Below are 26,424 nucleotides of genomic sequence, written 5' to 3'. Positions count from 1 at the left end.
GTAAGTTTACAGTAATACTTATGTACTGGAAATTAAGGTTATGAATTTAACCCTTTGAAGTCAAAGCTCATTTTACTAATATTTAAAAATTCAGTCCTCTCCTCTGAGAATCATATGAAACTAACAAATACAATTTGTGGGCAAAATTCAGAATTATTGTTTCCTAGAGCAGGCAGTAAATATAATTATCACTATGCTTTAAAGGGTTAATGTAACCAAACAGTTTTTTGCTGCGGGAAAACTTACATCCTACAACACAAGATTCTCCATGTGTTAATATATAACATCCAAATGTAGTGCATGCTCCAACATGCTAGAAGGCAAGATGGTGTATTATATTTATTGGGACTAACATAACACTCAAGGAAACATATTCATGTTCTATATTTAAACTTCAACATTTTGGCATAAGAGCTAGATGATACAACTGATTTCTAGTTTATAGTGGAATAGCTATTTGTTTATATATTTGTTATTCAGTATTGATATGTTGTACTTTATAGGGATTAATCCAATTAAAATAATTCTTTGGGTACCAGCTTTTTAAAATAAAATCTTGCACATTTCTAAACTGTTACAACCAAAACAAATATATCTACAAGCCAGCAGAACTGAATAAATCAACATATATTGAGCCTCTAAAAATTCATATATTTAAAAATAGATATGTATGTGCAATGGTTATATTTCTTAACCAAATTTTCTGCACAGCACAGTATACATAATTAACAGTAACCTTTAAAATACTATAAAATTTTAATGTCTCATAGCAGCACCAAACCTAATATTTGAAGAATACAATGTAGTCTACAATACGTGTAGTTATTGTTATCACTAAAACTGTGTAAAAATTGAACTTTCCACTTGATCAAACACTTGTTTCTATGTACATAAGCTCTGTCTGGGTATGAATTATAACTTCACTAGCTGGCTGCCGATGTTATTGTAGTTGCAGCTTTCCCCTTAACATTATATTGATAGCTGAAATATGAACAAATTTCTTACAAACATTGTATAAAATAGGAATCAAAATTATTCTGGTAAGAGTATTGGACTAATTTCAGGGTACAGCAATGTGCAGTGGTAGTGAGTGTGATTAGTTTTACAAAAATAATACTGTGGCATCTCAAATAAATGAAGACAAAAGGCCAACAAGGTTGCAAACTAGCAAGGAGTGTTATCTGGAAAACATGTACTCCACTACTGCAAACATTTTTGTTCTTATATTAATGAAAAACAAGACATTTGAAATCTAAAGGTGAAAGAAAGTTCATTCAGGATGCTTTCTAAGTGACATGTGAATGGGAAATAGACTTGGAACAACAAATTGTAGCGAACGTATATATATACCACTGGCATAACAATATATATTATTTAAAGATAAATTATGTATTGAGTTTGCGAAGTTTATAAACACTAAGCAATTGACTAATGACAGGAAATAATTGGTGATTAAGGAAATTATGACTTTGAACTGTGATGACTTTTCAAATGTCTGTGCAAATTTAACATGGTATCTGAGCTAAATCAACAGCATATACTTACTTCAGGGCTCTTCCCAGTGAGTACAGGCCAGTCAGGGCGACAAATACGTTTACACTAAATAGACTATAGTTCTTGGGAATAATAACCATGGAATACCGTGACCAGACAAGACCTGTGGCACTGAGAGCAGCAGACTGTGGGATGCTAAGTTTCTCAGCTGGACGAGCAAGGTCCCCCAGTCCAGCAATGACAAGACTCTGTAAAGAAAACAGTGTACTTTCCACAATTCTAGAATAATAAGATATGATTCAGACATCTCAGGTTACGTAATTTGTAAATTTGTCTCGTTTGTTAGAAATATAAATTCTTTCCACAAATTAAATGTGAAAAAAAATACCCATTTGAAGACTGGAGCCCAGAAAAAGATTGTTTTGGGACCTGAAACAAACAAATGAAAAGCATTTAGTTGAAACTGAATAGGTGGCAGATCAGGTATAGTTTGGTGGACTGATTCATGTGTTATGGGAATGCTTATGACTAATCTTTTGGATTTTGTTTATGTACCAGTGGTTTAATGTTCCACCCTGAACTGTGACATCTACAACTACGAATGACGAAGTAAAACTAGGTTTACCTGCTTCGTGATTCCATAAGGGTTGAAGCCTCGGAGGCACGAACTTATCGGCGATAGCAACGGCATTCCTATAGACAGCAGACATTGTTACGTAACTGCAAACCACTTTAATTTGGTATCACTTGTAACATCATTTTACCCCAATCAACAAAATGAATTCCGTAGCAGCAAGCGTAGACTGCCATCTTTCCATGAAAGATTTACAATTGGCGGCGGCAGCTCAGTGGATAGTAATGCTGTCTTAAATGACCCCCTTTCAAAACGATTATAAATCTTTTCATGTCTGTGTAAGGGATAGTCGTAACCCGGGGGACTGAGAAAATCCGAACACCGCCCTGGGATTTTATTCTGGGACTTCCAGAATACGAATCAAAAATAATAGGATGATAATGGTGGTTTGGAAATGGTATGAGAGGACGCAGTCATGGCTTTTTTTTATTTACTTTCCCACGGTTTACCCGGATGGAATGAAGAAAGTTACGAAAGCCTGTTTTTAGGCAGATATTGGAAACGATTGGATTCCGAATACTAAAAAAGCATTTTAACCATTGGACCGCGATCTTCTGTCATATTCATTCATGCTTCTATTTACCATCTTCAATAAAGAAAATGACGGATACGAAAGTGTGATTTTCGGTACGGCTATGAATGTCCGTAGAATCACTAAAAAGTTCGTGTCATTTCTTGGCTGTTGTTGACTGCTACCTGGTGGAGATAAGTGAAACTATAACGAAATGTGAGCGAACTGACTGCATTTTTTTTAATATCTTGCGCGTTTGCAAAAGGTTCATAAAACCCAATAATAAAATCTCTTTCCCTTTGTCTGTATGATTATTTCCTATCTTTATCGGTTATTATAAAACTTAATAAAGTTGTTGAAGCTGTACACAAAGTACACTTAACCAATTTAACGATCCTACAGCAGGCCTATGTATTAAAAGAACATGAACCTACTTCTAAATGCAAGTTCCAGAAGGATGAATACATTCAAGGTTAATATTCCGTATTGTAATATGTGCACAGGTTTTTTGTGACATTCCGTACGTAAAATTTATCACCTAATTTGATCTCTGGGTGCTGTTTGAATTAACACGGCCTGAATACTACAGGTGCATGAAGAACGTTAATTTTTATGTCAGTATACAATTCATGTCCTAAATATTAAGAACCTGAATACATTCCAGATTAGTTTTCTGACGGCAGAGTGTTTCACAACTTCCTGTATATTCGGATAATTCATGATAATTCGGTATCAGTCAGAAAAAAATATTTTCAAAATGGGACACAACACTGTCTTGGAATATACAAAAATGTCAGTGTATTTTATTTGTACAGCTGTTACACGAGATTCATAAATAACAATATCTTACACCATTAAAAATTATAACTTAGTTTATATTTTTTGCGATTTGATTTGCAAAGTAGAACAGCTTACAATCACTAATGAATCACAATCATATTTATCACACAGCCTGACAGCTCATTCTTGTTTCGTATATAATTAAAATATAGTCTATTATTCCATAAGTACATTAAGCTGTTTTACAAATTAATTAAAATAGATTGATATGAAATCATATATTTACTTGTATATTAAGATTTTATCTGTGAACGTAGTAGCCCATTTGAGTCACGGTATTCATACGTCGTTCATGTAGAGTTCAGTCTTCAGTGCTCTGCTGGGAAGTGAGAATTCTGCCCTCTGTAGTCGTCTTTTAACAACTTAGGAAGAAATGGCGTTACACCTCACATTTGGAATCTTGAGTGTTTAGAAGCTTCTTACTTTGGCGGAATGATTACAGCGCATCAAATGCACATCACAGAATGCTTTCTGAGGCACCCTGTCAGGATATACCGGCACTGGACTCGGTGGAATCTGTATCAGAGATGCTGATAATTTGAACTTTGATCCTCTCGACAGCTGGTCTAAGGTCGCTTTCGAATCGTAGATCGTAGTTTTACCATTGCATTCTAGTTTTTACGTGAAAATAGATACATGTATCTTCTATTTCGAAGAGATGTATTGCAGATAACCACGCCATGCTTAAAAATCACTACGTCCTTTTGTTAGGCGTCATACTTCGTGCCCCCAAAATAAAAAAATCTCATCTTCCGTTTTAAAGTCGAAAATATAAGGGGTACCTCATTCAGATTGCAATCACAAAATGTCTGCCACTATTGCACGGTTTTAAGTAAAAGAGCGAGAGACAGAGAAATGAAATCACTGGCTGTACTTTGTCAGATCTTCCCACGCTGCGCCATCTTTTGAACAATATTGCTGTGCCAGAAATATCGTAAACATCTAATCATGGATGCCATTGAAGAGTACATGTGATGTTTATTTAACTACGCTTTTCAGTAGCTCAGACTATATATCGTCGAAAATGAAAGGGTAATAGTGGCTAATGAATCGGAAAGGACATGGAAAGAAGCGGTCGTGGCCTATTTTACGGTGGGACTGAGTCACTGCAGCCGCTCTTCGGGCCGAGATTTGAAACCTGGATCACCCGAATTCGAAGCAGGAGTGCTAACCACTCGGCCACGACGGTCAGTACATGTGATGAATACGAAGGATACATTTACATGTTATAAAGAACAGTCTCTTTATAATGTAACCTTACAAAACGGGCTGTTTAAGAAGATTTTCTAGAACAAACTTTCACTGAAACAAATAGAAATATTCATATGTCTGTGCATCCTGTGATTCTTCACAAAATCTGATTTTACACGCTCATTTTTCAGCCTTTAAACATAATTAATAAACGTGAGTCTGTGAGTAACTGCAGGCCTGGTGTCACAGAATACCTCCTCACTCACTGCCTATCCCGTCAAACATGACTGCGCTGCAAAGAGAACACTGTGGCAAAGTTCACGGCGATGAGTCTGTGGTTCCTGAGGTCACAGTTTGGGTCATGACACCAGATCCAGAGTGCTATTCTGATGAGGGCGTTTCTTGTCTGGTTTCTGGCACCACGCAAACTCCCATATCCCCTCTCCCTCTCCGAACGCCTCGCCATCCTCCAAGGTGACTGGCAGTGTCCTGTAGAGTGTTTCTGGCAGCAGCAGGCATAGTGCGGCTCCGATGATGGACAGTGAACCCAATACCAACTCCGGAATGGCTCTCGAGTAGTTTGCCTGTTGACAGGACGAGATGCACGTCATTAAGACCGCCTCATTGTCTCCAACCGAGTGACCACCAAAGAGTTTTTAAGTTCTAGAGAGGAAAGAGTTGCTGACTCTGAAGCTCGGTCGGTGTTTTTTTAAGTCTTACGCTTTCATACATTTCGGGTGTGGTTAAAATATAGAAAAAATGTTTGCTTCATGATTCTTAAACGCACATAGTTATTTTGTTTTGTGAAGAAAACAACATGTGGTGCCCGTTTTGAAATCAGATATCCTTCTAGCTGCCCTCGCCCAAAAATAGTTAGCGATCCCTAGTCTACAACGTATTACTTTATGATAAGGGCTGGATGTAGTACTTAAGGGCGAGATAAGAACATCGCTCGGCTGGTCAATAAATTCCCCGCCTTTTACAGAACCAGAAGGTTATTTACCGTGTTTACAAGAGCCAGCCACTGGTCCCTGCTCTCAGCCACATGAATCCAATACTCAAACTCGCACAAAAACTTTTGGTTTTCTGAAAACAACTCTAAATTAACTGCTCTCATAATGAGAAAAATTAGATATTCTGTTTTTACAGTCCCAGTATTAATGCCTCAATGAATGTTCAAAATGCTTCTCAGCCTCGTTATTATTACAAATTAATTATATGCTGTATATTATATAATTATAAATTAAAGTTCATATTTCTCATTTCGGTGAATGATGAATTGGGAAGGCATGTGTACCTGTCCCGGCTTCAGAACTGCGACCCTTTCTTGGCCTTTAAAATCTGTGAAAACAAGTTACGCGTAGAGAATCATGAGCTTCTGTGATGATGACGACAACGATCTCTGGGATACTAACCAGGTACAGGATATGAGAACTGAAGAAGGTCGCCGCATATCCCACCATGTGGATGGCAGACACTCCCTGACCTCTGACCTCGGTAGGGATCAGTTCTGCGGCGTACTGTGCCCCTGAACTGTAGGCAATGTTGACGCCGAACCGGCCAACCACGGCCAAAGCTGCCGTTACTATAGGAACTGAGGGCAGAAAAACATCATCAGTCAGATGGCAGAGAGATTTTTCATAGAAACGAGCTGTTGTGTGATTCTGATGCTCATATGTGATTATTAACAACTCATCTTTGATTATTTTTCATAACTCTAGATCTTTTGTTGTCATACTAATCGCATTAAATATTGGGAAAAACTAGGCAACGCTGCTTTAGGGTGAATGAGCGTTTTTAGGGGCCTTATATAGGGCGGCTAGTGGCACACAGGTAGCTATCTGGCATACGTTTAAAACTTAGTTACCACTCTTTGCGCCCACAAAGGCGATAACGAGTCCCGATGAGATGGTGAACACGCCACTGATAAGCAACGATCCGCTAGCCATCGCCTTGCGTCCCACGCGGTCCTGTAGCAGCAGAATCACCAGCGAGGCAGGAAACTTGGTCACCGAGGTCATGCTGAACATCAGGAAGGGACTGTAGCCCAGACCATCCACGTTCCTCGAGATCGCGTCGAAACACAGAGTCAGCACCATCCTGTGTAGCGGCAAACATTGAAATTGTGGGGAGGACTGGCGATATGTGATTATAAAAGAATGGTTCAAAGGTCAGAACACACTGGCCATCATCTCAGACTGCGAAGTTGTATGAACGTGGATGTATGTGCTTGTAAAGATATTTGCAAAGGCACACAAGAAAACTAATAAAATTCAATGCAAAATCATTAGGAAAAAAATATTTAGAAGCGTTTTAATTCCAAATGTGTCCTGATTTTGAGCTACAGTGTATTCGAAAATAACAATCAGAATATGATACGACGCCTAACGTAGCGACGCCAATACAAGATTCCGAATGTAAAAAGAAGGACCTTAGAGTGACACAGAACACGATGCTTGCAAACCGACGCCGAGCCGAGAACAATATATGGACCCTAGAGAGACGAACTAAGTGATGCATAAAGAATTTTGACAACGAACTTTGAGTATGAACTGGATTTGTCTCAAAAGGAATTTTAATACTTAAATGTGCAATTTCGAACTTCTGGGTTCTTCTACCAGACTGACTGAGAGGCCTAGTTAAAAGATAGGGATACAAATGTTAATACATTACGATTTAAAGATGAGGATGCAGGTTTTCCTTCTGAGGTGCGGAGTCTTGAAGAGTCCCAGGAGGTTGCCTGTTCGAGGAACGCTGAGTTTCGCCGACGTCTGCAACCAGAACAAGCGAAGGCCGTTACACACTGAAGGATGGTGACGCGGGAACGAATCAAAACTACTCATACAATTCATCTAAAGCTCAGTTTTAAGTTAAAGGCTTTTCTACGGACAAGAATGACTTAAAACTATCTGCGTATGAAATTAAATGGAATTCATGTGTGGGACGGGAATGAAAGACCGAGATTGCCCCCTATTTGAAATTTTATTTGCTGAATGCACATTGGAACACGGAGCTATTCATAGCATCGCTCTTCATTTGTCGTGTACAAACCAAGCACATGAATGGAATAAAGAATCTGTTAAGAGGGCAGACCTGTTCTTCTTATCCGCAGTTTCGTGGAAGATATTTTCTTTTAGCGATTTAATAACAAGTTTATAATTATTCCAGATGTGGAAATTATACAAGATTCGTAACAGGAATATTGTTTTTGAATAAGGTTTATGACCTATTGTTGATCTCATCTCATATCGACAACGGGTTAAGTTTATAATGTGCGTCACTCGCCTCGAATGTCTGGACAACTTCTGGTGGCAGCGTCTTTCCGTTGAAAGCGGCGACGTGTTTGAAGCACTCGAGGGCCTGCTGCACGCGGCCCTTGCTGAGGAGCCAGCTGGCGCTCTCCGGCACGCAGAAGTAGAAGCCAGGCACCAGAATATTGGGCACTGTGATAATCAGCAGGAACAGTCGCCAGTTGCCTGCCCAGATCGCCACCCAAGGCACTGTGATGCAAGCTAAAGTGTGGAACACGCCGATACACAGGTTCAGTCCCAAGGTGCGCTTGTCTGGCCGCATGTACTCCAACACTGCCAACACAACAAGCACTTATACGTAAGCGTGTCGAATACGCCGTGCGTGTTTCTGCTTTACCTTTGTGCAGAATTCGCGTTCAGGCACAGGACTTCATGGAGAACGACTGATTTATTTGTCCGTCATGACTCGTAGGCATGCATTTTGCATTGTAAATCTGTAACTGACAAACTGATGCCACGTTTTAAAAGGGAGCAAAGGAAACAAGAAAGGAGGGGAAAAAGAAAGGACGGAAGAATTCAAGAGAGAATTGGAGAAATGAGATGAGCGGAAGTAAGGACAGAGGGAATCTGTAAGGGGGAAATACAAGAGATATATATAAATTAAGGAAGGAAGAAAGAAAGAAACATACAAATACACTTCATTTTTACTTTCTGATATTAATAATTCATGACGGTGAAGATAACGACGGTGGTATTCTGGGTTCTGACACCCTGTGCTCTTGTAGGCGGTGGTTATCAACGTTTAGATGCGATACTGACATCCACCTACAAAAACCAGTACCACAACCAGAAAATCGACCATTACAGACTTTTTGATTTTGTTGGACACTCACCTATAATATACATCATGACGAAGTTGTTGTCGGTTGCCAGGCCGTTCACCATCCTGCAGAAAGCGAACTCTGGCAGTCCCGAGGTGAACACTGTGGCCACATTTCCGACAAGGGCCAACATGTTGGCCAAGATGAGAACCGGAAGACGGCCGATGTGGTCCGACATGACACCCAGTCCCAGCGACCCGAGCACCGAGCCCACGAAGAACATGGATTGAGCCATTGCGGGCTTCCAGCTGTCATCGCAAACCCAGTGCAACTACCAACAAAAGGGCACAAGTGTAGACGACCGCAGAATGAAAAGTCATATGCACAGTTCCGGATTGTTTCTCAGCTGTCAGCATACAGCCAGTTTTCGAAAGGAAGGGAACACATCCAACTTCATCTTCTTTCTGTTGGTTCTTGGGCGCTGTAGCACGGTTCAGGTCATTTCCTTTCGATGGTTTGACACACTACAAACGATTTATTTTCTTTCACTACAGAAAATCGCTCAAGATTGTGTTTTCTTGTGCGCTTCTAAATAATTACTGTCGACAAATGTTTTTGGGTTTCTGGAGGGTTCTTTATTCTGGGATCCAAGCCAAGTTCACATGATTTAACGTTGCGAAGATGATATCTGTAAGCGTATTTGCCATTTTTGTTAATACAGAGTCAAAAGTGCAGTATTATAAAGGTAGTGCAAAACCCTGTTCAGTAGTTCCAAGTAGTGATCACTAGGGGTATAGCTGACGTCAGTCGGATTACTGTTCTCGAAATAATTCATTACGTAAGCAGCAGTAACAGGAATTAACATTAAAAAGTATCCAGTATCGATGTAAGTGTCCGTAGTGGTAATGCCGCGCGGACTAGTGAGAAGATACCAACGTTTCGGAGGAACATACTGCTTCCACCTTTAGCCCTGAAGATGGAGGAAGTGTTTTTTCTCCCGAAACGTTGGCGTCTACCTACTGTTCCAAGCGGCGTTACGACTCAGAACACCAACAACGACACGAAATATGTCGTATCGCTATCAAAGTCTTGTGGTTCTTTAGCTCGATTCGAGAAGGTCGAGTGGGACTCGGTAAGGTCGAATGCATTCGTGTGAGCACTGACAGTGTGTGTTATCCACATTAATCACCTGTATTCCTGTTATGTTTTATCTACTGATATACGAGGTGCGATCGGAAGGTTTCCAGACTGCGCGTATAAAATCTCGTACACTTATCTCAGGTATTAAATTCATCCATCACCCTCGAAGTAGTTCCCCTGGGAGTGAACACAACGATCCCAGCGCCGCTGCCAAGCCTGGAAGCATCCCTGGAAATCTTTCTTTGTCAGCCTGTCAAGCACCATCTGCGATTCTGCCTGAATCTCTTGCCAAAGACTCGCCAAAACGGCTACGGAAACCTATGAAATGCTAAAGCAAGCATTTGGGGAGTCCGCAATGGGTCGTGCACAAACTTTTGTGTGGCATTCACGTTTTAAAAATGGCCGAACCTCTGTCGATGATGACGAGCGTTCTGGACGACCATCTTCGAGCACAACGCCCGAAAATGTTACGAAGATTCGGCAGGCCATTCACGAAGATCGACGTCGTACCATACTTGTGCGACATTGTTGGGATAGGCTATGGGACCTGTCAGCTGATTCTAAAGGACGGAAGCGGCCGTCAAAGTGGCGCAACCACAACTGGCTGCTGCATCATGACAACGCGCCAGCGCACACCGCCCTCAAAGTTCGGCAGTTTTTGGCCTCAAACACCATGGCCGTCATCCCGCACCCTCCTTATTCGCCGTGTGACTTCTTCCTCTTCCCAAAGATGAAAATTCAGCTAAAGGGAAGGAGATTTGAGACGATAGAAGAGATTCAGGCAGAATCGCAGATGGTGCTTGACAGGCTGACAAAGAAAGATTTCCAGGGATGCTTCCAGGCTTGGCAGCGGCGCTGGGATCGTTGTGTTCACTCCCAGGGGAACTACTTCGAGGGTGATGGATGAATTTAATACCTGAGATAAGTGTACGGGTTTTTATACGCGCAGTCTTGAAACTTTCCGATTGCACCTCGTACGTTCTCTACAAATTATGTTCAATGAATACGAATAACTGACAATTTTTAACGAGTTTTGAAATAATGCTTTTTACTCGCAAGGCACCCTGGAACTTGATCATTTCAAAATAGCCCCATCCGACCTCCGAGTAAAAACATTCCCATCCCTACCTTAACCGTTACTGTCTTCTAATATCTTCTTCAGAATATCGAATGGGAGACTACAATATGCGAAGGAAGGCTAGTAACCACAAAGCCGGAAATCTTTATATCCATAAACACTTCCGGTAACACCAAGTGAACAACATCTTTCTAGGCTTAGATGGGGATAATATTAAAATGAAGCTTAAGGAAGTATGGTGCGAGAGTGAAATGGATTCCTATGTCTCAGGAAAGGGACCGATGGCGAGGTCTTGGGAACACCGTCACTGAACCTAATGGTTCCAGAAAAGCGGGAAATTTCTTCACTAGCTGAGCGTAATATTAGCTTAATCGGTTGGTTGGATGGTCTCTTAGAAGTCATCTTTCTCTTGAAAGATCCACGAGTTTTAAATTTCTTCCTTCTGTTACTTTAGAGCCACGTTTGTTGCTTTGTAAACGCTCGTATGGAGTCTGACTTCTGAATGATATTAGTTCGTATGGCGCACTCTGAGGTCCCAAAGTATGCAGAGTAAATCGTTAACTTGTTCCGCATTCTTTACTGTAAATATCTACAGCAACATCTCTGGATTAATCGGTACATTCTAAGGCGTGGGATTTTGTCTTACAGGTTTTATTCTGGATCATTTTTCCATCTGTTGCATGGATACCGCAGCTCTCATGCTACACGAACGGACACGATGAAGATTATTTTGACAGTGAGCGTACGAGATTTCCACATGTTTGCGAAGCAGTTTTTGAAACGTCGAAGAAGCACTCGATGCCAGGCTATAAATACAGCGCCCGTACTTTCAACACGTTCGTGGTCAACACAGTGCAAAGTCTGTGCAACAGAGGGCGCGCGGGTCGTGAGGCTGTGCCTGTCGATATTAAAATCTTAACGCCAAGCCTTAACTTTGTTGTTGTGATTTGTTTCCGCGTACACAGAACAGCATCATGTTGTACCGAAAAGCGCGCTTCAACTTAGTCTTCAATCTCAACATGTTTTTGGAATTGACTGACTGACAGACACCACGGGCTTCGAATTCTGCCCGGGGAATGTTTTCCCGACGATAAAGACTACGCATTCGTAATAGGCTAACCCACAACTAACATTTATTAACTCGATTTTTAGTTTATTGTTAGTTAATTTGCTTAATGAAAAAGGAAAATCAGACCCAGAGGTTCAAAACCTGCAAACGTACGATCCTGAGAAAGTTTCGTTCACCAGCAATCCTCAAACTCTTAATGTCATCCTCCCATCTTCCTCTTGGTCTTCCAAGTGTTATCTTAGAATTATTTCTCAGTCGCAACGGGCCAAAGGGTCATGGTAGGTTCGTAATGTAATTTTCATATTTCCTTAACGATGATTTGTATTGTTTTGATGTTAATTGCCTTTCCAAGTAAGACATTAAAACCAAATACACTACACTGAATCGAAGAGAAAGAACCCGGGACGCACCCCATAAAATGCCTTTTGAATCACTATATTATTCTTGCGAAAACACGCACGCACACAGACGCAGGCAGGCATAAGAGTTCAGCAGCACTTGACATGGTGCATCGTGACATTTTGTGTGCCGCCACCTGCAGAAGGTTGGGAAATACTGTAGCGAAAGACCTCGTCATTCGTGTGAGGGGAGCCAAGAACAGACCCGCCATCTTCTTGGAAATTGAACGGCGTCGGAATTCAGTCCGTCAGCTTTCCTTGGGACAGAGAGACCATCCTGCTGGTGAAGTTCTACCTCAACAAGTCCCGCGTGACCTTCCGTCTTCATGTAACAAGAAGCGAGGATATTTATGGAAAATGAGGAACCCCAGTGGCCAAGTACACTCGCCTCGAAAAGATATCGCTACGGGAGTTTACTGTAGGTCGGGAGGACGAGAGAACGAGAGGAAGTTCAAAATCGAAGGCAAGACAGGTGGAAGAAAATGAGAGAGTAATGCAGATAAAATGACACGTTGAAGCTAAATGAGGTAGAAGGGTGAGTCGGAACAGAAAACAAATGTAGAAAGAAAGAAAGAAGTGTACAGACAGAAGACAAGACTGGGAGATGGAAATGACAGAGTGACAGAAGGATTTAAAAGTGGAAGAGGAGCGAGATAAAAGAAACATTAGCAAAGAGAATTCACCTCGCTGATGATGCTCCGGTAGCCGTCCGTCAGGTTGTACTCCCAGCCGGAGTCGCAAGCCCGCAGCGTCCAGTTCCCGTCGCTCCAGTCGGGCGTTCCGTTGACCACGCCGACCGTCGTGAGGTTGGTGTCGTAACGTGAACACGATCCGTCTTCCGGAGGCGTCCATATCCGACGCACGTCCTCGCGAGGCAAGTGGGCCAGCTCGGGCAAGCGACACCAATACTCGGGTTGTACGAAGATGAAAAGCTGGCCAAAATAGTCGAAAGTTGACAGGATATTGATGACGGAGAACAGGAGCATCAGCAGATACTGGTAGCGGCCGAAGTCGCCGGCATGGGCCAGCATTTTGTCCACATCCATTGCGGCGCCTGCGAACAGGAGACAGCGTCACGTGAACGGTTGGAAGGCCCCTGGCAGCTATCGATGGACGTCGTCGGCGTGGAAGGAAAGAAGGAAGGAGCAGGAGACAAATTGCGAAAGACAGGGGGAGAGAAGCAAAATAATGAAGAGTCAAAGGGAGATGAGTGGGTGATTAGAATGAGGAGAAGATAAAGAGAGAGTGGAATAAGTGAGGTATACACGGAGAAGAAAATGGGGGGCGAGAAGAAAAATGAGAATAATTGGAGTAAATGTAGTGGTAGAAGGTAAAGGGGAGTAGAATAATAACGATAAGATCGAGTATGCAGTACGCGTGGAGAAACAATAAATACATTCAAATATTTGTGTCGAAGTCTGGTGGAAAGACGCCACGTGAGCTACCAAGGTACAGAAGACGTGGGATGGTTTGAAAATAAAGCCGACACGAACTGCGCAAAACTGGCTCACAGCAACTCTCCCAAATAACTGCATCGGTTAGTCAGCGGCTTATTTAGCATCCAATAGGATAAACGGATGGCTGAGGAAGCGGTCGTGACCTATTTTAAGACAGTCATTAGGAACGAGTGACAGAAACCGCTAGTCCTCTATCATGATTATCGGCCCCAAGACCGAGATTTGAACCCAGTAACGACGAATATAAGTCAGGCGTTGTTAGCACGAAGCAAACTCACAGAATACATTGATTTATTGCCTGGTGCGTAAGGCAGTTGATATGAGAGGATTTTTACCACAAGGGAATACTGAACTTATACGTAATTATAATTTCGTTTAAATAGAATATTATGTACAGGCACCCCCACAGGGTATACGCTATAAATGGTGTGTGCGCCACGGATAACGAACTTTTCTCCGAAAATAAACGTTTTTATATAAATAATTATTTCTCGGTATGATGGAAACTGCTGTACAGTCACGTTAAGAAATGAAAGCATGTAATAAGGTCTTAGACGTTGTGACTCTTGAGAGAGTCTGTGCGATGGCATTGCTGGAAAGTACGACCCAAGAAAGTCACCAGTTCGAACACCTGCTGTTGTACGAAGTAAAGACTTATGTTTTCTAGACAGAGTGTATAACGTTTGCTGTGCAGTGTTTGTTATACAAAAATTCGAAGGCATTAAACATTTGTTCTGTACAACCGATGCAGTTAAAATGCGTTGAATAAACAGGAAGTGGTGGATCTGTCGGGGAAAAGAAAGTGGGTCACCATGACGATATAAATACAATGGGGTCAAGATCAGACACATCAGAACGAGGAGTGCATGAAGTGCCACAGGAAGCAGTGCCAACCGGTTGGATTCCTGGCTGTTCCTTAATTATCCCATGTCGTTGACATGCAAGACTAAAAGTCCGTTGGATACCATTAAGATAGATCTTAAATAAATAAAGTGTGAGGGCGTGGAGTCACTTGTACGGGCTCACTGTAGACCCCAGTGACGGGTTGTTATGATCCGTTAGGCATAATAATATTCACTTCCCAATAAATACTCTGCTCCAGAGAGTTGTTTCAATTATTGAAGTTCTGTTTCATCAAATGAAAATGAATAGCGAACAGGAAGGAATGTGGGATGAAGCAACCGTGGCCTACCGCTACTCAAAGTCAGTCACCCGTGAGGATTCAGAAATACCAAGAACAGACAATCTTACGTACTTACTTACTCAGTGACTCTACAGTCCAGTCCTTGAAGGATCTTGGCCACCTCACATATGTGAGGTTTCTTAATCTGTCTAGACATTTGTTAGGACTCCTTGGACGGGGGATCAGCCTCGTTGCAGGTCAAGAATAGACTTTCCCCGGTCGGAATTCGAACACAGTGCCTCAGAAATGCGATTATAAAGCTCCAGGGTTTTGTCCACGGCTTCGGTATTCAGTTTTCTTACTTATGGAACGTCCTGTATTTTTTATTCCTTTCGTCACACATTCTAGTGCTTATCAAAAATTTAAAATTGTCGATAATTTCTCTATTGATCGTGTACGCGTACTTGGACGTCATTTAGAACGCCACTCTCATGTCATTAGCGATGAACAAATGTTATTGCCGTTACATAAGGCGTTCTCATAGCCTGAAAGAAATGAGTGTCGTAAAGCAGTGTTAACACCGATTATACAAGTATGTCAAGTAGATGTGTCTATAACCCGTGCCTTATTACATCATTTCACACGATCATGCTTCAATTACTTATCAGTTATCTTAGTGACACGAAGTATTTCGCGCGACGGCCATAGTGCTACATGTTTATTTCCGTAAAGAAAATATCTAATACTAATTACGTATGTTTAATATCATAGAAACCTATTTAATACAGAATTTCAAGGGGACTTCACATTTTCCGTTTCACACAGGTTTCCGTTTGTCCAATTCAGTTTATTACCCCACGTTTAGTGATGCTAGATATGTGCCATATAGCCAAACAGTAATCTCATACATAAACTCCTTTCGACTTCCCAGGTTCTCCGTTCGAAGTCTAGGTTTAAAAGTGCATAAAGCCCAGTAGGATTGTATATTCATAAGACTGTCGTAACAAAGTAAGTAATTTCAATGTTTCAGTGGGCCTACAATTGATTTTAAAAGCAACTAGGACGCTGAGAGAACGTTTTTCGCTTGTAACAGTAGTAGTCATGGCGACGCGTTAAAATTGCTGCTTGATAATTGAGGATTCATGTGTATAATGTTTGTTTGTTTGAGGATTCCGCATGCTGTACGCCGAGAATTGCCGAGGCTACGCGCAAAACGGAAACACGTCATTCATTCATTTCTCACGTGTAAAGTTGGCATAGGATTATTCTGTTCTGCTTTCTTATTCCTATTACATCTACTATGACAGCTGTCAGAGAGTGTAAACTCTGTATATTCAAGACTGTGTGCCGTATATCGGAGAAAATGTTAAGAACGAAACAGTTTCTTGTCGTTCGTGCACTGAACAAACATCATCGGCGCTAAGGTTTTGATGCTCAAAGCACTACGACGGTTGGACAATTACAGAAATAAAATATAATGACCACGTACTATATGTAATCTCCCATAAAAATAAAACAATACAAGTAGGATTTGAGGTTCTCACGTCTGAGTGTCTGAAGATGGCTGTCTTCTGGTATGGTAGAAGTTTACCGACGTTTTAGAGGTCGTTGCTGCCTCCATCATCAGGGCGTGTTAAATATAAGAAGATATCATGGAACACAGTAGCTGGGAAGTGCACACACAATTTTGAGGAGTAGAAGTAAGAATTTGTCTATGCAGATAATTACAAATTTCAGTTACTGTTATCTTTTGCGGATTACAATTATAAACTTTCGACAACAAAAAAGTGTTGCATGTTGTACCCGAAATCGTGCATGCCTTGAGGTTCTATAACTAATTAACCAAAATCACGGTACAGACTCTTTCTTGAAAAGTTTTAAAGTACAAAAACTTACCTAACTTTACTGAATATAAAGTTCTATTACCTTGTACGAGCAATAAGTGGCACAAGTATGGAGATAACTGAATTAAACTGGTTTTTCTGTGATGAGGGGTATTTCGTGGTTTTCTCCAGTTTCTCCAGACAAGTACTAGTTTATTACCTTAAAATAGAACACGTCCCTTACTTATGAAGACTTTAAAATTAATAATTTACAATCATTCGACGCTGTGTAGACCTGACTAATGCATGTGAGAAAGCGTCGTTAAATAACCCAGAAATCAAGCATCGCTGATATAGTGGGTTCACGATCTGCTTGGTGTAGGATATTTGTGATAAGGAGGAAAAGGGGGCCTCTAAGAATTCCTACTGCCTAAATAATCACAGTGGGTTGTAGTTCGAAAAAAGTAACATGCAGACGGAAGAATTTAAGTGTAATAACTGTTTGCAATGCAATGTGTATCTTTACAACTAAACTGCATACCTAGATGCAGGCTCTACCGCCTGCATTACCGTTAAATAACTCCGTCATTTAGCCTAGAGTATATTTAGGTGTTTCGTTTGCTTCTCAAAATACACAGCGATGTTTTCCTTAACATTAACAGACTGGTGTGTGTTTTCTAAGAGGCAGGATGTGAATTCTTAAAAAAAGTATTGCTTATTTTTAGAAGTTTTGACACCTTAACTGTTTACAGACAAGTGATTACTCTTGGTTGGGCCCGTTTGGGGCTAAATTTCACAGAGACACAGTGTCACCCCATCGCAACAATGAAAAGATCGCTCTGCACCAAATACTTCGTGTTTCATTTGACTCACAGAGATTCGATGTTTTCTTGAAGGTTAATATGAACTTCATACTAACACGCAAACGTGGAGTACTCACCCAAATTCATTTCTGTGTGCCAGCCAGAGCTCGCGTCATGACCAAGACGCTTCTCCACCGCAACTGATCCCAAAATAATCAGACGGCCCGCTCAGCGCTGCTGGTGTTTCAACTGGTCGTGACATTAGGCCACGTGTTGACCGAGCTCTTGGTGCGAATTCGCAGTAATTCAATTTATAGTTTACATGTCTCATTCAGACACCCTCCTTCAATAACTGGTGATAATGAGTAGCGACGATCTGGCGGGGAGGGGAGATGGGTTAGCAGGTTTTCCCACTGTTTTGCTATGTATTATTTAGGGACGTTTTATTAATTACTGGGTTTATTTGCTTAATTTTCATGGGTTATACCGCAAAGAATGAATAGTAGGGAAATCCTCAAAGAAACTGAAATCGTACGTGGAAGTTTTTTGGCTGGCCGTATGAGCAACTACGTAGCGTTTGGAGTTCCACGTCAAGTATTTTGTTGCGTGCGAGAATACCGATAAAACGGAAATCTCTCATAACAGTGAATCGTGGCCTATTTCAAGATTCTGCTCCCTGAGATCTCAGGAGAGAATGAATGACACCACGAAATTCGACATTGCAGAGAAAGGCTAACAAACAAGTGCAGAGCGGCGGATACGTCTAAGGAATGTATACAAACACGAACAAGATATCGGATAAGAGAGTGTTGTAACAAAGCAGTGTGAAATTCCGAACGTCACTTGTAACAACAAACCACCGGTTTCTGTAGTAATTGTGCTAAGACACTTCAACATGTCACTGTTAATTAATTAACTTATTTCCTGACTCTGTTGCTGTGCTGTAAGAAACGATACATCAGGGAACAGACATCGTTTGTTAATGAAAATCATCCAGCGAAACATTGTTTGTGCAACTGCTCGTTGAACAGTTATTTCATTAACGCCAGGTTGGTAGCCTAACCCCGGGTGGTATTCATACGTGCGGTATTAAAAATATGCATTAGATCAGGGGTGGCCAACCCAAATGATCTTTCGGGCCACTTTGGAAATGCATCATAACTCCGCGGGCCACATATAAAATTATATATCCCCATATTAGATTTAGATACACTATAGACATTTTTTTGGAGTGAAAAATTGAAACATAATGATAATTTTTGAATATATGGATGCACAAATAATGTATTTTTCTTAATACATTGGTTTTCACTACTTTGGCCATTATAAAATAAATATATTTTGTAAAAGTGTGATGAATCTCGCGGGCCGGAAAAATGTTCAAGGCGGGCCACATGCGGCCCGCGGGTTGGCACCCCTGCATTAGATAGTCGATATCTGCGACAATTTGACATTGGTCTTTGTTATTTTTCTGAATTATTTCATGAAATGTTAGGAACTGTAGGAGATGATGAATATCTTTTTCATTATCGTATTTCAGCTGCAGGTTACAGCGTCGGATGGCAGGGGACAGTGAATTATAAATGGATGAATCTTCTTGGCTTTCGACCCTTTGAAGCTGAAGATCGTAAAAAAATTGAGAGAATTTGGTCCGTTTCACAAGTAAAACACAACACTTTACCATTACAAAAATCAGCTGCCTGTTGACTTAAATCGTCATGAAGTAGGCCTACTTTGTTTGACGTCGGTGAATAATCTGCAGACGTAAGTTCTTTAACGTTACGACTTTTCTGTCGTAATAAACATTTAACGAGATATTTAAAACTAGAAACTGGTACTTCGTTCACAGCTTTTATTTAATACAGCTGCTGCTGTGCTGAAATGCTCTTATTTGGATGTCGCCTTCTCAGACGGGAAAAGTGAACGGGGCGTCAGAACCCAGAACACCAAACTTCGACGTCTTCAAAGCTGTGAGAACCTCAAATCTCATACAGGAAACAGAAACGCGTGTTGAGTTGGAACTGACACGACACGCGAGGAGAATCAATGTAAAGAGCTGGAAAAGATGCAAGGCTACCACCGAGTCTCGAAAATAATGCACGCAATGAAAGTAACCCTTTAATGCCCGGTGGAAACTTTCTTTTTCAACTCTTTCAGTTTGTTTTAATGTACTCCGTATGATTTTCACAGTAAACAGCGATTATCATTATTAAACATCGTTAAGCAGTTGATCTTCGTAATGGTGAAGTGTTGTGTTTTCTTTGCGGTACGAACTGAATTCTTAAATATTATTCAGACGAGCTTCGGATTCAAAGGATTTGAATGTACGTGATTTAAGGAAGAAGAAGGAGGTTAAATATGCACATATGTTCTTGAAGATACCAAATTATAAATTCAGATCGGTGCATGGATATTATGTCAAGTTCTGTGTCGTGTTCTCTTGTGCAGAAACTCTACGAAGAGTTTAGTTCATAATTGGAATGATAACTGAAGAAAATTGAGGAAAAGTAAGAAGCAGAAGACGGTGGACGCGATAAAAAGGGGCGAACCTGTAAATGGAACGACCGGTATCACAGAACATAAACTTGACATTGAATGCTAATGTTTAGTCAGGGTCAAAACGACAGTTCACTCACTCCTCACTAGCGAGAGCTGTTAACTTGTGCTCCGACCTTACTAAGTCCTGTGTGTTCTGCTTACGGTTCATAAACCTCCTAACTTATTTACCATCGGTCTGCCATGATTTCTGCACCACTTCCAATAAAAATCAGCTTCATTATCACAGTGGCTCGGTTCAGGAACATTTTACTACTACGGAATGGACGACCGTGGTTCTATTCCCGGCAGGGGCAAATATTTTGCTTTTCAACACCGCGTCCATAACGGTTCTGAAGTCCACCCAGCCTAAGATGTAATGAGTGCCGGGGGCGATTTCCCCGGGGGTAAAGCGGCCGGGGCATGAAGTAAATTATCTAAACTATATAAATGAATTGAATAAAAATTTACTTGGATATTATCCATCGTCTAGTAAATACAAAACGTAAAACGACGTTTCGGAGATGGGACTCTATCTCCGTCTTCAGGTTCCTACACAGTTGGGCCCACTATATAGAGCTAATCCCTATCTAGTGGGCCCAACTGTGTAGGAACCTGAAGACGGAGATAGAGTCCCATCTCCGAAACGTCGTTTTACGTTTTATATTTACTAGACGATGGATAATATCCAAGTAAATTTTTATTCAATTGACTCTTCACCATCGTCAAGAAGTTTTAGATTTGATATATAAATGAATGTAAAAATTTATAAAAAATGTGTTAACAATATTGGATCTGGATTTATGTACGGACTGTAGTTTGCTCGCCCTGACCGCCTGAGCTGTGGTGCATTATTATTAATTAAACAACTGGCTACGATGCGTCGGACATGTGTCTGGGAAAAGAAAAAGAATTCATAAAGAATTTTGGTGGGAACATGGCCAAGGAAGTGAACACTTCTAGACATAAAGGGAAATACGGAGGATATTACAACGGGTCTCAGTTAGGAGGACTTTAAGGTTGGGAGATGAATGGAACTGACTCAAGATTACGTCTAAAATTAGTTGACGCCTTGGAGTACCGGTAATCGGTTCCCCTCTCAACTCTCCCACCAATACTGTCTTGTCCTGAGGAACGTACCAAAGTGCAAATTGCGAATGCAGGTGCGAAAATCCGCCTTGTTAGATCCTGCCTTATAACTGCTATGATAATAAGAGGCTCACTGCCGGCACACACCGTTCAACGGATCTGTTTGCAACTCTTCTCGCACCACAATCGCTCCTGAGTGGTTGGAACTCTTGCTTCCAATTCTGGACGTCGTCGCTTCAAATCTCGATCCGGACACCGGCTATCCTGACTGAGGATTTCCGTGGTTTTCCTTAGCCCACTATGCAAATCCCGGGATGGAAGTTTAAATTATATCGCGAACGCTTCATTTCATATCCTTTCCGAGTTATTAATATTCAACACTGTACAATCTGTCTTCTGGGATGTTGCAACTTTACGGATATGCTTCCTGTCGCCATCATCATGACGATGACTCATCCTGATGGAGGCAGCAAGCATCTCCGAAACGCTGGTCACTTTCCACCAGACTACACGGCGGAACAACTGATGTCTTCATAGTTGCTGCCGTGAGAACCTGATATCTCAGTCTGCGTCCTTTTTTTTTATGAGTACAGTCATCTGTGTTTCGATTTATAGATTGATTTTCACTTCCATTCAACATAAACGGAAATGTAGGACGTAAGGTTTTACTGTTATGCGTTAGGTGCATTCTACGAATTTAGCTCGTCTCTACGCCCTAGCTATTTAAAAGATTTCGATAAAATTTGGTACGTGTGGTGAATACGAAAAACTGTAGAACGAATTTGAAGCTTTTATGCGTGAAGATGTGGATTAATTTACCTGGTTCAGAAAAGCATCTAATGAAGGGCTTTTGTGAACAGGAAATGTACATTTGGATTCATAAAAGAATTTCTAGGTTAGCTAAGTCTCTATAAACTTTTCAGGGAATAATGTACGACGTCGGTCTTCAGAAGCAAAGCGGTTTACGATTTACCGACGTTTAGGCGAGTACTGAAGTTGCCATCTTCAAGGTGAATTTCTACGGGCGTGTATCAGGGCAGTGAGAGCTAAGTGGGAGGTGACATGTGATTGTGACAGCAGTGGTCTCTGCTCTCCCAATCACGTGTCACCTCCTTCTCAGCCCTCACTGTAAGATGTTTATATATCGATGTCGGTATCCTGAGTTATACTTTAACCTGTAGCATCGAAAACAATAGGACGAGAGTTTTCAGTTTATTAGCTCCAAGTCAGGCTTCGGATGATAAAGCGACGCATTGTGTCCTTTGCCGTGAAGAAGGACGTACAACCAACTTCCGAAACCTTGTGATTTTAGCAACAGTTATATGATGGGTATATAAAAAACAATTCAAAACAAGGTTATTTAATATTTAGTTTATACCTACGACGAAAGGAATGTTATTAACTTGTTTACGGACGATGTACACAGCTGCAAGAGTTGTTTTTCCTCGAACGGCATGTAGTGGTTATTTTCAAGTGACGCAATCACATAGTGTCAGCATTATCATGGAGAGAGTGGCGATGATGGCACGAGACACCTCACTGAGGACAATCGCGGTGTACCGTCTGTGATTCGAACCGGATCTTACACGAGATCAAGTCATTTTACCGCTATGATAACCTGCACCTTGTTATCATCTCTGTCGTCCTGGTTACTGACGATGTGTTTCAAATCGCGCCACCAGACGGCTACCCGAGTCTGATTCCTGGGTTTTATCTAAGTGGTACTGAATTCGAAACCAGCTACCTGACGGTCAGGGCCTGTGCTCCAAGATACGGGTTCAAATTTTATGCCGAAAATGTTTGAGACACCGCCAAATAAATATTTCTCTCTGAATTATTACTTTTTTATTCTTCCTGGTCAGTTAACTACAGGCTACGACGCTCAAACTGAACTTACAGAATAATTTCTTTTTATTTTGATGTCTTCTGAAATTAATTCACTGTCAGACAACTTCAACATTCCTATCTCTTACCATATTTTAATTTTCACGACGCAGATTTTTACGTATAATTAAAATCCATCTTCATACCAAATTAACATTTCTATCTTAAATGGTTAACTTAGCAACATAGCAAAAGCTCATTTGGACAATAACAGTGTGTGGAAACCAAAGTGGCTATGTTAGCACATAAAATCTGGCAGCCACTTTTAAAACATATTTTTCCGGAGATGAGAGATCGAAAGCGCACGCAAACCGACATTTGTGCTCTGATGCATGCGGCTTTTTAAACCCACGGACTTCTGCTTCAGGATTTTTCTTTATACAGATACGAAGAATCTCTTGCAGAAGCCGGTTCAGTCCAGTTGACATGACACGCCTTTTGATCCGAGCAGTCGATAGTTGAAGTCGTCAGTTGTCGTGGAGACACCGAGGAAGTTAAATAAATTCGCCATAAAATATCGTTCAGCACGTTTGAAATAAATACGAATAAGTAAATAAATAAAAATAAGGAACATAATAATAAGTTAATTAATCTACTCCTAACATATTACCCAGCGCAGGTCAGACGTGGCCGGATAAATGTGCCGTTCATGCGATACGGAAACAATTGAAATCAAATTCTGATTGTGGCGTTTCTGGTAGAAAGAAACGCAAATTAAGCTGTGGTGGTGTTTGGTTTAGTCTGCGTGTATACAGTCTGGATGTAATCATGCGGTCGGTTGACGTTAGAGCGCGTGGCAGGAATCTCGCTTCAGTAGCCGTGAATCTGTTTTCATATTCAATAGGAAACTTCATAAATGTTGAGCTTTCAAAGCGATTTGCAAAGATAATGCTGGAATAATCTGTATTATTGTTCAGCACAAAGAAGGTTCATTCCCGTAATTTTTTTTTTAGTGTCATGCCGCTCTAGTACAAATACTAGATGGGTAAATCAGACAAACGAGACAGAAATTAAACAATAAGTTAACGTTGTCTCCTGAGCGCATGACACACCTCAGCTGTCACTAGACTTACAGGCTTACGCGTCCGTTACTACGGTTTGTCTTTGATAAAAATTCTGCTGGACTCCTGAACGTATTCCTGATCCAGAAGAAATTAAGTCAATCAGCAGGAATGCTGTGAAAATGCGATTTAAAGCAATACTGATAAATGAGTCAGAATTGCCAACCGATAAAGATAAATTAAATTATTAATTCTGAGCTTTATTGTATTTTGCACAATTGCAGAATGAATCAAATTACATCACGAACATCGTCTGTCTTCAGTGTTGCCCAAGCACGCACACACAAGTTTATCGTCGTGCCTTGTGTGCGATGATGAAGACCTGTTGTAATATTTTAGTGCAAACTTCACTTCCCGAAAAATTCTTTCCCGGTTTCGGTTCAAGGGAAAGTCGAAATGCAAGAAAAGTGATTCATGTTTCTGGGGGCTTCCAACAATTACTCCATTCACACACAGAAGAATGCAATGGCAAACCACTTCTGGATCATCTGCCAAGAACGTATATGAACAGGTCCCAGTCCGAGAAATGGATGGAAGGATCCTGTTCATATGGACCTGTCGTCAGACAGAACACTAAATAATAATAATAGTGTTCATTAGTTCGTGAGTAAGGTTCTGTAAAATACGTCTACCTATATTATACAAGTATAGAAACGTGTAACGTTAGAATTCTAACAAAATATATGTCGGCCTATTACGTATTTGAGATCATTTACACTCCTACTAGAGATGTGAGAATTACATTTCAAATCCTGTACACTTCTTCACCACTTTTCCAGGGTCCGAAGGACATGCAGACCGTAAAGAATTCCTGTTGCATTAAAAGCTTCGCAAGTTCACTGTACAACAAACGATCCCTAAACATTTGAATTAGTAGACTGGACTTGCCTGCTTGAGGACATGGCCCCTTCTTTGACTCCGCTTCCTTGCTCTTAGCAGTGGAGATGGTGACCGGTGGCGAGATTGTGACATCCATGGCGTCTTCCTTACCCATATCAGCGTCGCCGTGAGCCATTATCGAACCTGGAACAAGCGGGAGCAGTGAGGCACCACTGTCACGCAGCGGACGGGCTGATCAATTATGCGCAACATACAGTAGAACAGCGGGCTTTTATTTCAGTGGTGTTATCTGTACGAAAGCGCATTTCCTGCTTCTGGTTTCCCGTTCTGGGTTGTAATCTACATAATCTAAGTAAATTCCGTTATGAGAAGGTTGTGAACCGAAAGCCACTGTTTACTCATTTGGTCCAAGGTATTATATTTCCCTTACCAACATCGTATTTGCTTTTTCATAATATTAGTATTCGCTCTTTCGGTCAAACACCTTCTTCGTTACCCCGTAACCCATGACGTACGGTCCGAAGTACTGCAAACAGCTAGATAAACAGACAGCTAAATGGTGCGTTCCCTAAACTAGCAGCCGCCGCTAATTTGCATACTTCAAGGTTCCGGGAGTAATTCACGCCCTCCCCCCTCCAATTAGCGCGCGGCGCTAAGAGTGCATTGTTGATAGTTTTGCTACGCTACGATTTTTCTGTGATCTTGAAGTGTGCAATTTGCCGATGGTTACTACGAAGGCTAAATGGATCGACATAAAACACGATTAAGGGAGATTTAGAAACATTTACCGACCCATTCCAAGTTGTTAAAATTAGGAACAATAACGGACTCTCTACGTGAAGATCTGCACGTGTCTCTGAGCTCGTTACCACGGGGAATCCCCCGATGACGTAATCATCCAGTCGGACAGGAGCCAGAAACTGACCCGCCCAGACAGAGATCTTCGATCCTCAGACAACTCTAACGTCATTGTCGCCTTTCAAGGTCATGTATTGAGGGAACAAACAACGCCCCCTTTACAACTTGCGCTACTTATAAAGAGAGCATTTTCATGATTGAAAGCGCCAAAACTGTTACGCTATGCATATATTTCCTAACTTGTGCGTTTATGTGGTTGTGTTAAGGCCGTTTGCCTAATTTTGTGTGAGTGCTGCATGACGGAAGCTTCTGTTGTTCGAGGAACAGACTCTTCAAGGGATTTTAACTCCTAACTGCGACACACGTCTCCGAAGACTAGAGTTGGCGACCCACTGAAATTAACAATGCCCGACCAACTCCTTTAAAATCGTGAGTAGCCTATGGAAACTGACCGAAGTTTCGGGGCTGTGTATTGGCTCGGGGTTCTACAGCACGCAGGAGAAACAATTTTTATTTGTACGCCA

General features: G+C 41.2%; 2 protein-coding genes across 4 annotated transcripts in view; both read right to left on the bottom strand.

The window, feature by feature from the left end:
* Positions 1–365: 365 nt before the first annotated feature.
* Positions 366–2,320, bottom strand: LOC110836292 (uncharacterized). Its single transcript, XM_022077360.2, has 4 exons — positions 2,120–2,320; positions 1,883–1,923; positions 1,546–1,742; positions 366–981 (listed from the first exon to the last, which is right to left on the bottom strand). The coding sequence occupies exons 1-4, from the start codon at positions 2,202–2,204 to the stop codon at positions 924–926; spliced, it is 381 nt and encodes a 126-aa protein (XP_021933052.2). The 5' UTR covers positions 2,205–2,320; the 3' UTR covers positions 366–923.
* A 1,094-nt stretch (positions 2,321–3,414) lies between these two features.
* Positions 3,415–26,424, bottom strand: part of LOC110836305 (organic cation transporter protein-like) — a 39,985-nt gene continuing 16,975 nt past the window's right edge. For 2 of the 3 annotated variants that reach the window (XM_087352819.1, XM_087352811.1), the window contains exons 2-9: positions 25,091–25,225; positions 13,111–13,481; positions 8,815–9,073; positions 7,956–8,254; positions 7,344–7,441; positions 6,538–6,770; positions 6,086–6,264; positions 3,415–5,254 (exon numbers count right to left, since the gene is read on the bottom strand). In XM_087352819.1, the coding sequence (XP_087208945.1) occupies positions 5,030–5,254; positions 6,086–6,264; positions 6,538–6,770; positions 7,344–7,441; positions 7,956–8,254; positions 8,815–9,073; positions 13,111–13,481; positions 25,091–25,225 (1,799 nt within the window). In that variant the 3' untranslated portion in view covers positions 3,415–5,029. Of the gene's footprint in view, positions 5,255–6,085; positions 6,265–6,537; positions 6,771–7,343; positions 7,442–7,955; positions 8,255–8,814; positions 9,074–13,110; positions 13,482–17,770; positions 17,925–25,090; positions 25,226–26,424 lie in introns of those variants that run through there. The other variant, XM_022077392.2, reaches the window with a different exon arrangement.

The sequence above is a fragment of the Zootermopsis nevadensis genome, unplaced genomic scaffold, assembly GCF_977971745.1.
Source record: "Zootermopsis nevadensis isolate Lab colony 2312 unplaced genomic scaffold, Znev_1.0 Znev_ptg000002l, whole genome shotgun sequence".
Taxonomy (NCBI): Eukaryota; Metazoa; Arthropoda; class Insecta; order Blattodea; family Termopsidae; genus Zootermopsis; species Zootermopsis nevadensis.
This window is presented reverse-complemented; position numbering and strand designations above follow the sequence as displayed.

Excerpts from the sequence above, each read along its gene's own strand:
- LOC110836292 (XM_022077360.2), bottom strand. The coding sequence starts at position 2,204 with ATGTCTGCTGTCTATAGGAATGCCGTTGCTATCGCCGATAAGTTCGTG. Across the intron at positions 1,924-2,119 it reads CTTATGGAATCACGAAGCAG|GTCCCAAAACAATCTTTTTC; the intron begins GTAAACCTAGTT and ends TGTTTGTTTCAG. Across the intron at positions 1,743-1,882 it reads GGGCTCCAGTCTTCAAATGG|AGTCTTGTCATTGCTGGACT; the intron begins GTATTTTTTTTC and ends TTTTCTTTACAG.